Consider the following 12537-nt stretch of genomic DNA (forward strand, 5'->3'; position numbering starts at 1 on the left):
TGGCAGAGATGTAGAAATGATCAGACTGGGAATATAAATAAACTATGAAAAATATACTACTTGCTCTTATGAAAAAAGTGGACAACATGAAAGAATAGATGGATAATGTTAGCAGAGAAATGGAAACTGTAAGAAAAATATCAAAAGGAAATGGTAGAAAGCCAAAATATCATAACAGAAATGAAGAATGCCTTTGATGGGCTCATCAATGACTGGACATGGCTGAGGAAACCATCAATGAAGATTGAAGAAATATCAGTAGAAACTTCCAAAACTAAAAGAAAAAAAAGAAAAAAGAACAGAATATCCAAGAACTATGGGACAATTACAAAAGGGGCAATAGACCCATAATACAAATATCAGAAGGTAAAGAGAGAAAGGAGCCGAGGAAATATTTAAAGCAATAATGACAACAGAATCCTCCCAAATTAATGAAAGGCATCAAACTCATAGATTGAAAAAGCTCAGAGAATACAAAACTGGATAAATACCCACAAATCTACACTTAGTTATCTCATATTCAAACTGCAGAAGATCAAGGAAAAATCTTGAAAGAAGCCAGAGGGGGAAAATACCTTACATATAAAGGAGCAAGGATAAGAGTTGTATCAGACATCTCCTTAGAAACTATGCAAGCCAAGAAAAGAATGGAATGAAATATTTAAAATGTTAAAAGAAAAGTACTACCAACCCGGAATTCCATCCGTACCCAGCAAAATTGTCCTTCAAAGATGAAGGAGAAATAAAGACTTTCTTAGATGAAAAATTGAGGGAATTTGTCACCCGTAGACCCACCTTGCAAGAAATGTTAAAATAAGTTCTTTAGAAAGAAGTAAAATGCTACAGATAAGAAACCTGGATCTATATAAAGGAAGAGTGTTAGAGAAGGAATAAATGAAGGCAAAATAAAATCTTTTATTTCTTCTATTCTCAACTGATCTAACAGGTAACAGTTTGTTAATAAAAGTAATGTATTCCATGATTATGGTTTATGGATAAGTAATATGAATGGCAACAATGTTATAAGGAAGGGATGGGGGTAGGAATTATAAATATTCTGTAATAATGTAATTATTCTACCTGGGAAGTGGTATTGTGTTATTTGAAAGTGGACCTGGATTAGTTGTGTATGTATATATATTGCAAACTCTCTTTAGTGGGCAACTACTAAAAATATTAAAAAGTAGGATTATTGATATACTAAGGGAAGATAAAAAATGGTGTCATATAAAAATACTTAATTAAAACCAGAGAAGACAGAAAAAGACTGTAAGATAAAAATAGGAATAAAGAACAAGAGTAATGAATAGAAAACAGTAACAAACATGGTAAATATTAATAAAATTATATCAATAATTACTTTAAACATCAAAGGTATAAATACATCAATTAAAAAACAGATTGTCAGAATGGATCAAAAAATAAGACAACTACGTGCTGTCTACAAGAAACCTACTTTAAATATAAAGACATACACAGACTAAAAGTAAAAGAATGGAGAGAGATATACCATAGTAACAATAATCAAAGGAAAGCCAGAGTCACTTTAGTAATTTTATTTATTTTTATTTTATTTTATTTTATTTTGCAGTACGCAGGCCTCTCACTGTTGTGGCTTCTCCCATTGCAGAGCACAGGCTCCAGAAGTGCAGGCTCAGCAGCCATGGCTCATGGGCCCAGCCGCTTTGCGGCATGTGGGATCTTCCCAGACCGGGGCACGAACCCGTGTCCCCTGCATCGGCAGGCGGACTCTCAACCACTGCACCACCAGGGAAGCCCCACTTTAGTAATTTTAGACAAAGCAGACTTCAGAGTAAGGAAAATTATCAGACATAAAGAGAGGTATTACATAATGATAAAGGGTCAATTTTCCAAGACATAACAATTCTTAATGTGTATATGCCTAACAAAAGAGCATCAAACTATGTGAGGCAAAAACTGACAGAACTTCAAGGAGAAGTAGAGGAGTTGACTATATAGTTGGCAACCTCAACAGCCCTCTATCAGAAATAGATCAAGTAGGCAGAAAGTTGGTAAAGACACAGGTGAACTCATCAACAGCACCATTGATCTACTGGATATAACTGACATCTACAGACGACTTCATCTTACAACAGCAAATGACAGATTATCCTCAAGTTGACGTGGAACATATACCAAGACAGACCACATTCTGGGTCATAAAACACATCTTAACAAATTTCAAAGAACAGAAATCATACAATGTATGCTCTCAGACCACAATGGAATTAAACCAGAAATCAACAACAGAAAGATAGCTAGAAAATCCCCAAAACACTTGGAGATTAAACAGCACACTTCTATAACACATGACTCAAGAAGAAATCTCAAGAGAAATTTAAAAATATTTTGAACTAAATGTAAATGAAAGCAAAACATCAAAATTTGTGGGATACAGTTAAAGCAGTAGCATTGAATGCATATAGTAGGAAAGAAGAAATACCTTAAATCAATCATATATGCTTGCACTTTAGGTAAAAAATGAGCAAATTAAATCAAAAGTAAGAAGAAAAGAAATAATAAAAATTAGAGTAGAAATCAATGAAACTGATAATGGGACTTCAATAGAGAAAATCAACAAAATAAATAACTGGTTCTTTGAAAAGTTCAGTAAAATTAATACACCTCTAGTCAGGTTAATTAAGAAAAAAAGAGAGGAGACAAAAATGTTACAAAGTTTCAGAAATGAAATAGGGGTTATCACTACTGATGCTATGGACAGTAAAAGGATAATACAGGAATATTATTAACAACTCTATGCCCATGAATTTGATAAGCTAGATGAAAAGGACTGATTATGTGAAAGACACAGTCTACTAAAACCCACACAAGGAGAAATAGACAATCTGGATAGGCCTATATCTATTAAAAAAATTGAGTCAATAATTAATAACCTCCCCAAGTAGAAAGTACCATGACCAGATGGGTTCAAACATTTAAGGAAGATATTATACCAGTTCTCTACAATCTATTCCAGAAAATAGAAGCAGAGGGAGTATTTCCTAATTCATTCTATGAGGCCAGTATTACCCTAATACCAGAACCAGACATAGGTATTATATGAAAAGAAAACTGCAGATCAATATTTTTCGTGAACATAGATGCAAAAACTTGTATAAAACATTAGCAAAGAAATACAACAATGTATATACTACAATAAGTAGGGTTTATCTCAGGTATGCAAATCTGGTTCATCATTCAAAAATCAATTAATATGTAAGCCATCACATCAACAGGCTAAAAAAGAAAAATCACATAATCATATTAATAGATGCAGAAAAAACATCTGACAAAATCCAACACTCATTCATGATAAAAACTCTCGGCAAACTAGGATGGGGGAACTTCTTCAAGTTGATAAAGAACATCTTACAAAAAACCTACAGTTAACATCATACTTGATGGTGAGAAACTCAGTTTCCCACTAAGATCAGGAACAAGGCAAGGATATTCCCTCTCACCATTACTTTTCAACATCATTCTGAAAGTCCTAGATAATGCAATAAGACAAGAAAAAGAAAATAAGAGGTGTATATACCGAGAAAAAAGAAACAAAATTATCTTACTTCATAGATGACATGATTGTCTATGTAGAAAATCCTGAAAAATCAAAAGGGCTCCTTGAATTAATAAGCAATTATAGAAAGGTTGCAGGATACAAAGTATATTGATATATATGATGATAGATTGGTATACATGATGGATACATGTCATTATACATTTGCCAAAACCTATAGAATGTACAACATAAAGAGTGAACTCTAATGTAAACTAAGGACTTCAGTTAATAATAATGTGTCAATATTGGCTCATCAGTTTTAACAATTGTACTTCGATAGAGCAAGATGTTAATAATAGGGAAAATTGGGGGTTGACTGAGGGAGATATATGGGAACTCTTTTTTTCTCAATTTTTTTCTGTAAACCTAAAATTGTTAAAAAAATAGGCTATTAATTAAAATATTATAAATAAAAAGTAAAGATGAAATGAAGATACTCTTAGATAAAAACTGAGATGATCCATTCCCTGCAGGCCTACCATATAAGAAATATTATGGGAAGTTCTTCAGGCTGAAATCAAGGTACGTCAGGTATTATTTTGAGTCCACACACAGGAAAAGATAAACTGAGAAGCTCAGTGAACTCCAAGTAGGATAAACTGAAAGAGACCCATACTGAGAGAAGCTATATTCAAACCTCTGAAAGCCAAAAACAAGAAGAAAACTCTTGAAAGCCGCAACAGAGAAGCAACTTGTTATGTACAAAGAGATACTCAATAGGATTAACAGCTAATTTCATATCAGCAACCATAAGGTTCAGAAGCAGTGGGATGACATATTTAAAGTGCTAAAAAGAAAAAAAATACCTGTCATCCAAGATTTCTATACTTGGCAAAACTATCCTTTCAAAAAAAGGAGAAATTAAGACATTCCCAGGTAAGCACTGAGGGAGTTCACTGCTATTAGAATTGCCTGTAAGAAATGCTGAAAAGAGTCCTTCAGGCTGAAATGAAAGAACACTGTACAATAACTCAAGCAACATGATAAAGTAAAGAACACTAGTAAAAGTAACTGCATAAATAAATATAAAAGCCAAAATTGTTCTTTTTTTGTTTTGGAACTTCTATTTTCTTCCTATATGATCTAAAAGACAAATGTATAAAATGATAATTATAAATCTATGTTAATGGACACACAATATATAAGATGTAATTTGTGATAAAACATATATGGGGAGGCATGTAGATGCACAGGAGCAGAATCTGTATATTACTGAAGTTAAAGTGGTATTATTAATTCAAACTAGTGTGTTACAAGTTTAAGATATTAATTATAATCCCAAGGGTAACAACTAAGAAAATAGCTAAAAATATATACAAAAGAAATGAAAAGGCACGTGGTGCACTACAAAAATCAATTAAATATAAAATAGGGAAGTAATGGAGTTGTTTTCCAGCTCCATTATCAGAAATGACAAAAGACAAAATGGCAAAAGTCCTCCCTTATCTGTTACAGACTGAATTATGTTCTCCCAAAATTCATATATTCAAGTGTCACAACCACCAGTACCTGAGAATGTGACCTTATTTGGAGATATGGTTTTTAAAGTGGTAATTAAGCTAAAATGAGATGATCAGAGTATGCCCTAATCCAGTATGACTGGTGTCCTAGTAAGAAGAGATTAGGACACAGACATATATAGAGGGAAGGCCAGGTGAAGACCCAGGGAGAAAAATGGCCATCTACAAGCCAATGGGAGAAGCCTCAGAAAAAATACATCAACTTTCCCAACACCTTGACCTCAGACTTACAGCCTCTAGAACTGTGAGAAAATACATTTCTGTTGGCTAAACCACCTAGTCTGTAGTACTTAATTAAGGCAGCCCTGGAAAACTAATATATTATCATCAATCACTTTAAAGGCAAATAGATTAAACTCTCAATTAAAAGGGAGAGATTTGCAGAATGGATTTAAAAACACGATCCATTTAAAGACCTAAATGTAAGACCCGGACACTATAAAACTCTTTAGAGGAAAACATAGGAAGAACACTCTTTGACATAAATCACAGCAAGACCTTTTCTGACCCACCTCCTACAGTAATGGAAATAAAAACAGAAATAAACAAATGGGACCTAATGAAACTTAAAAGCTTTTGCACAGCAAAGGAAACCATGAACAATATGAAAAGACAACCCTCAGAATGGGAGAAAATAGTTGCAAACCAATCTATGGACAAAGGATTAATCTCCAAAATATACAAACAGCTCATGCAGTTCAATATCAAAAAACAAACAGCCCAATCAAAAAATGGGCAGAAGACCTAAATAGACATTTCTCCAAAGAAGACATACAGATGGCCAAGAGGAATGCTCAACATCACTAATTATTAGAGAAATGCAAATCAAAACTACAATGAGGTATCACCTCACACCAGTCAGAATGGGCAACTTCAGAAAATCTACAAACAATAAGTGCTGGAGAGGGTGTGGAGAGAAGGGAACCCTCTTACACTCTTGACTGGAATGTAAATTGATACAGCCACTATGGAGAACAGTAGGGAGATCCTTAAAAAACTAAACATAGAATTACCATATGACCCAGCAATCCCACTACTGGGCATATACCCAGAGAAAACCATAATTCAAAAAGACACATGCACTGCAATGCTCACTGCAGCACTATTTACAATAGCCAGGTCATGGAAGCAACCTAAATGTCCATCAACAGAGGAATGGGTAAAGAAGATGTGGTACATGTATACAATGGAATATTACTCAGCCATAAAAAGGAATGAAATTGGGTCATTTGTAGAGATGTGGATGGACTTAGTGTCATACAGAGTGAAGTAAGCCAGAAAGAGAAAAATGAATACCGTATGCTAACACATATATGTGGAATCTAGAAAAATAGTACAGATGAACCAGTTTGCAAGGCAGAAATACAGACACAGATGTAGAGAACAAACGTATGGACATCAAGATGGGGAAGGGGGGATGGGATGAATTGGGAGATTGGGATTGACATATTTACACTAATATGTATAAAATAGATAACTAATGAGAACCTGCTGTATAGCACAGAGAACTCTATCTACTTCACTTTGCTATACAGTAGAAACTAACACAACGTTGTAAAACAACTACATCCCAATAAAAAAAGAAAAAATATCTTAACATAACATGGTAACACAAAAACAAACAAACAAAAAAATACGATCCATGAGTCTACATGAGACTCAGTTTAGATTCAAAGACAAGTAGGTTGAAAGTGAGAGGACAGAAAAAGATTTTCCATGTAAATAGTAACCAGAAAAAGAGCTGGGATAGATGATATCAGACAAAATAGATTTTAAGTAAGAAAAAATGTTACAAGAGAAAAAGATGGACACTATATGTCTTAATATGCTCAGGCTACTATGACAAAACACCATATTCTAGGTGGCTTAAACAACAGTTCTGGAGTATCGAAGTCTTAGATCAGTGTGTCAGCATGGTTTGTTGGGTTCTGGTGGAAGTCCTTTTCCTCATAGAAGAACAACTTATAGTTGTCTATAAGTTCCTTATAGACAACTTCCTTGTTGCTCACATGGTAGAGAGATAGAGAGCAAGCTCTCTATTTTTTTCTTATAAGGGCACTAATTCCACCATGAGGACCCCACCCTCATGACTTCATCTAAACCTAAGTACCTCCCAAAGGCCAAAATACCAACCACCCCCAAATACCATCATATTAGAGGGGAGGGCTGCAACATATGACTTTTGAGGGAACACAAACATTAATTCCCTAACAATATATATTGATGAAAATATAAATCTTTCAAGAAGAAATGACAATGATAAATATATACACAACTAGCAACAGACCTGCAAAATACATGAAGCAGAAACTGACAAATCTGAAGGGAGAAATAGATATTTCTACAATAATAGGACTTCAATACTCCACTTTCAATAATGGATAGAACAACTTTGCAGAGCAGTAAAGAAAGGCAGGACTTGAACAACACTGTCAACCAACTAGATCTAACAGACATATACAGAACCCTCCACCCCACAACAATATAATACAAATTTCTTCTCAAGTATACATGGAGTATTCTCCAGGATAGGCCATATGCTATGCCACTAAACAAGCCTCAATAAATAAAAAAAGATTAAAACCATACAAAGTATCTTCTCCAATAACAATGGAATGAAATTAGAAATCATAAGGAAAACAACATTTTGTTCATGTTGTAAGACTGAGATAACAGTCCCTTCCCTCTGAACATCCCTCTCAGTTTAGCAAATATTATAGCAAAAAAGGTAAATGTTAAAAGTAATATCAAATTTAAGGATGGTGTCAGGATTAGGCCTGAAAATTGACTGTAATAACACAGTGGTAAATGTAAGAATGGGTAAACAAAGACCTTCATTTCATATGTCATGTAAGCTTAGAATCCTACCAGAGCCAAGAGAGACTAGGAGCAGCTCAGGGCATTCTGGTCTGTATTTATTTTCTTTCAACTAATTTGCTGGAAAAAAATGTCCATGACGTATACTGGCAAAAAAAAAAAAAAAAAAAAAAATTCACAAGGCAGACTGTTTACAAAGAAGTTCTTTTCTTGGAAACATTTTACCATCATTCATTTATACAGCAACCTTGTGACACAGGGCGGATTAATCATATTATTTCCATTTTATTTTGTGGATAAACACAGATGTAACTTCTATGAAGCTAGATACCCCGTTAGAAATGGCTAGAGCCATTTTTAAATTGTTGTATTTTATTTTTTATTTCTCCATGTGGACAAAAAAAAGCAGTGACGGGCCTTAAATCTCTTCATCATCACAACCACCATAAAAGTAACTAATATTATCTGGATTTTATAGGTGAGGAAATTGAGGCTCCAGAAAGGACAGTGCTTGTACAAGGTTACCAGCATGTGCTTGGTGCTTCATTGTCTAGTGTGTTAACATAGTATGTACAAAATCAACGGCCATAACTATAAAGTGTACAGAGCAAGGCAGATAATGTAAATGCTGCGTAGTTCTGTGGTGAACCAGAGACCACGTGTCCTATTTAAAGGAAGGAGCCACCACTCAGCAAGGGCTAATTGCTGAAAGATAGGCATGTTGGGTCCAATACTGTCAGAGCTTTAGATTTTACAAGAGAGGCTGGCTGTTTCAAATTTTACTTTAAATATTCTAATTTTTAAATGCTGGCAACTGATTTAAATGTTTAAAAAACAGAGTGGGCTGGATTTAGCCCACAGGACAACTGTTTGCATATCTGTACTAAATAAACTTTAAAACTGACAGATTAGTGATCTAAGAATACACTGATGCCTCAATTTCAATATGAATTCCTAACCAAAGTAGTGGGAGATGGGAAGAAATCACAGCATCAGTATTAATTTCATATCAGTAGTAATCATAGTAAAATACATGACTGAATAAATTGTTTCTATTTCAGGCCTTGTGGCGGAGGTATTAATAAAGAGGCAAATACGTAAACAGGTCATCAGAAAAAAAGATCCTGGATAATATTAAAACCAAAAACTCTTCTTAAGTAATTGAAATTGGCTATATTTGTGTGATGAAAAAACCCCATAATTAATTCACATTGAGGCTTTAAAAATAATGAGGATGGGTAGGAGTTATTGATTTGTAACTTTTAAAAGATATGACAATTAAAGAAAGAAATTTATGCTGTCATTTTTTTTAACTTACACAAAGCCATTTGAGAACATTGCTCATGCTTTGACAAACAATAAACTAAGCTCTATTTAAAATAAAGCACTGATCTACTGGTAGTGACCAAGAGAATTAATAAAATGTCTAATTTTCCATTCAAAAAGTTATAGGGGTGACAGTATTTTATTATTTGTTTTTTTGAAGTAGACATTAAGGAGGGCAAGAGAAAAATGGAGAGGAAAATGTAATGAGCACTTGTTGGGAATCTTTTTGGTTTATGAAACAACTGCATCACTAATTATACCCCCACAAGGTGCTGTGATGTTGAATATGGTTCAGTAGGCTTATTATTATTTAGAAGTTTAAATGAAATCATCAATGTGGTACAGGGAAAATAACTGTAGGTAAAATGAATTAATTTTCCTCATTGGCTTCAATTAAAAAGTTTAAAAATATCTTCCCACAGGGGGAAAAATCATTCTAAAAATCAAAATAAAATTTTAAAGAAGATAAATGTAGTAGTCTTAAATCCATGACATAACTGGTAATGTCATGTCAGAATGCTATTTCGACATGTTCAAAACTAACAAGCATTTCCCCTACCAACTTTGTAGATCACTCTCACTTCTGCCTTTCTTCAGATCAGAAGAAACTCTCCCATATACCTGTGGCTTGGAAATACTTTAAATCATAGCTTCAGGTTTTGTAAACAGAATAAGTAGCCCAGTCACATTTATATTTACTTAAGTACTCCACTTACTTTGCACTTATTTAAAATAATGATTGAACCCATATTAAGTGATAAAGCGTTGATAAAGGTTGGACAAATGACTTAATCTCTCTGACCCCGAGTTTCTTTATATCTAGAATGAGGACAGCATTGTTATGAGAATTTAATAAATTCTGTAAAGTACTTGGCACACAGCAAGTGTTCAATAAACGTTAGCTCATTATTATTACACAATAAAATGGTTACTCACTCTTTTGTTGAGACAAATAACGGGCCACAGGCTGCAACCCAGTGTGCAACAGCAGCAGAGACAACCACACAGCAGCCATTTCACATTGACTGGGAGAGCCTTTTTCAAACATGCATTCACACGGCCAATGCTGGTCTTAAATTCTTCTGGGGCCACCTACAACAAGGGTGCAATCTTTAACAGTCTGTGGGCAGCTTTCTACTATTTGTCTCTAAATCTAAAGAAAATGTTTGTCTTATTACAAGTACTTTAAGGAATTACACGTCTAAATATATTTCCTGCCTATCTTTCCCTCGGTGCTTTGTGACCGCCTGGAGGGGTGGGATAGGGAGGGTGGGAGGGAGGGAGACGCAAGAGGGAAGAGATATGGGAACATATGTATATGTATAACTGATTCACTTTGTTATAAAGCAGAAACTAACACACCATTGTAAAGCAATTATACTCCAATAAAGATGTTAAAAAAATAAAATAAAATACCCAAAAATATGTATTACATACTCCTGGATGACATTAGAAAGCAAAACAATATAATTTCATGTTTACAGAACTTATTCTCATGTTCGAAAACAGTCTTTTGAAATTATCAACAATAAAATGACAACAGTAACATTGGTGGTAAAGGATACCTGTTAAGCAGTTTTCTTACAAATATTCTCATTATTAAAGCAATATTATTTATAGTCTCCAGTCACTCAGACTAAAGGTTGAGTAAGACTAGAAGCATAATACAACATTAAAACCTAAATACTACCAGAGTAAATAGAATTAAATTTAGACCTCGGCAATATTTCTGGATTATCTTTAAAAAGGCAACTCTCAAAACTTTTCTCCCCGGCAAATTTGCAAGATAACAATTTTAACACTTGCCATTGTTTGTAGGGAAAAGCTACACTAACAAAAGACAGTGAGGAGTGATCACATTCAAAAAACAGTCTTAATATTAGCATAAAATGGACTCATAGCTGCTATAAATTTTAGAAGTTCAGAGATCCTTAAATATACAAACTTAATATTTTTAATTACTACCTCCATTCCTGGAAGTGGCTGCTTGTGCCTCTCTGTAAACAATGACAAAGTCAGTTCAAAGGCAAGAGCATGACAGGCATAATTAGATTTATACAAAAAACTCTGCTTGAAGGTTATACAATTCAAAGGTATACTAAAAATAGTTTGCTTTCAGTGAAATCACATTTCTGGATCACAAAAATGATTCCCTTTCATTTAGAAAGCTGTCACACTGTAAAATCTATGGGAAAAAAATTCTGCCATCTGGTTATGCAAGCAAAAATTATGAAATTACTAGGAAAAATAAGCTGCTGTAAAATAAAAACCTCACTAGCATGTTTGGTATCAAAAATACAGAGCTTTATAACTCTTCCAAGTAAAAACTGTATTACAGGAATCAATTTATTACATTTTTGTCTTTTAATAAACATGTCTTAGAATCAATACTACAATACATACCTATTAGCAGATGTTAGAAAGACACATGACCACAGAATTCAGTATCATCATGATTTAAACATTAAATAATTATACTAGCTTTATTAGAATTGTTCATGCCACCCAATAATGTTAATCGCTTAACCTATAAATTAGATTTTCTTCCTAATATGTTAACAAGTTGTGAAATTGTAAGGCTCAAAACTGTATTTACAGGAGGAAACTAAACTGATTTCATTCTCCAATATGACCTAAAGACAATCACTGAGTGAAAAGAATTCCAAATAAATGACTAAATATCTGGAGTAAATATGAAAGTAAATTCAGAGAACCATGGCTTATAATTGAAAATAGAAAACACCAATAGGCTAAGCACATTAAGACAACAAGTCAAGATCTAGATTCTAGTCTCTTATTAGTTATAAAAAATCCTAGGTAAGTTCATTTAATTTTTGTGAGTTTTAGTCTCCCATCTATAAAATGAAATAAATAATTTTTCTATTACATACCTCACAGGGAATGGAAATTATACCTTAGAAAGGACCTCCTAACTAGAATGCTTTGAGAAAGGAAGTCAGTGAATCGTATCTGACTAGATTTGGAGAAAGAAAAGCAAAGCTCTTTTTTGCATCGAGTATCACCTGAAGGTTTGTATCAGGTAACTTAATACTCCACAGCTTTGCTACACAGTCTATTATAAACAAAAGGATAAACTGCTACATTTTGAATGCAAATTTAATGCTTTTCAATTCTTAAAAGACATTCTTTGTAAAATCAAGGTACTAAGTTGCTATCTTAAAATTTACCTCTCAAAGAGTGATATTCAACTTCTTTTTTCCTAGTGAGCCACTGAGCAAGCAAATGGAAGTTAAAATAAGGAAAATATATTTATATATTTAGCTGTAATCTGTA

General features: G+C 33.6%; 1 protein-coding gene across 2 annotated transcripts in view; it reads right to left on the bottom strand.

Annotated features, from left to right (window-relative positions):
* Positions 1-12537, bottom strand: part of CHIC1 (cysteine rich hydrophobic domain 1) — a 41675-nt gene that overhangs the window by 14464 nt on the left and 14674 nt on the right. For both annotated transcript variants that reach the window (XM_022580883.2, XM_022580885.2), the window contains exon 3: positions 10180-10335. In XM_022580883.2, coding sequence (XP_022436591.1) covers positions 10180-10335 — 156 coding nt within the window. The remainder of the gene's footprint in view (positions 1-10179; positions 10336-12537) is intronic.

Source organism: Delphinapterus leucas, chromosome X, assembly GCF_059928025.1.
Source record: "Delphinapterus leucas isolate spDelLeu-1000000601 "Yukka" chromosome X, BTC_Dleu_Yukka2, whole genome shotgun sequence".
Classification (NCBI taxonomy): Eukaryota; Metazoa; Chordata; class Mammalia; order Artiodactyla; family Monodontidae; genus Delphinapterus; species Delphinapterus leucas.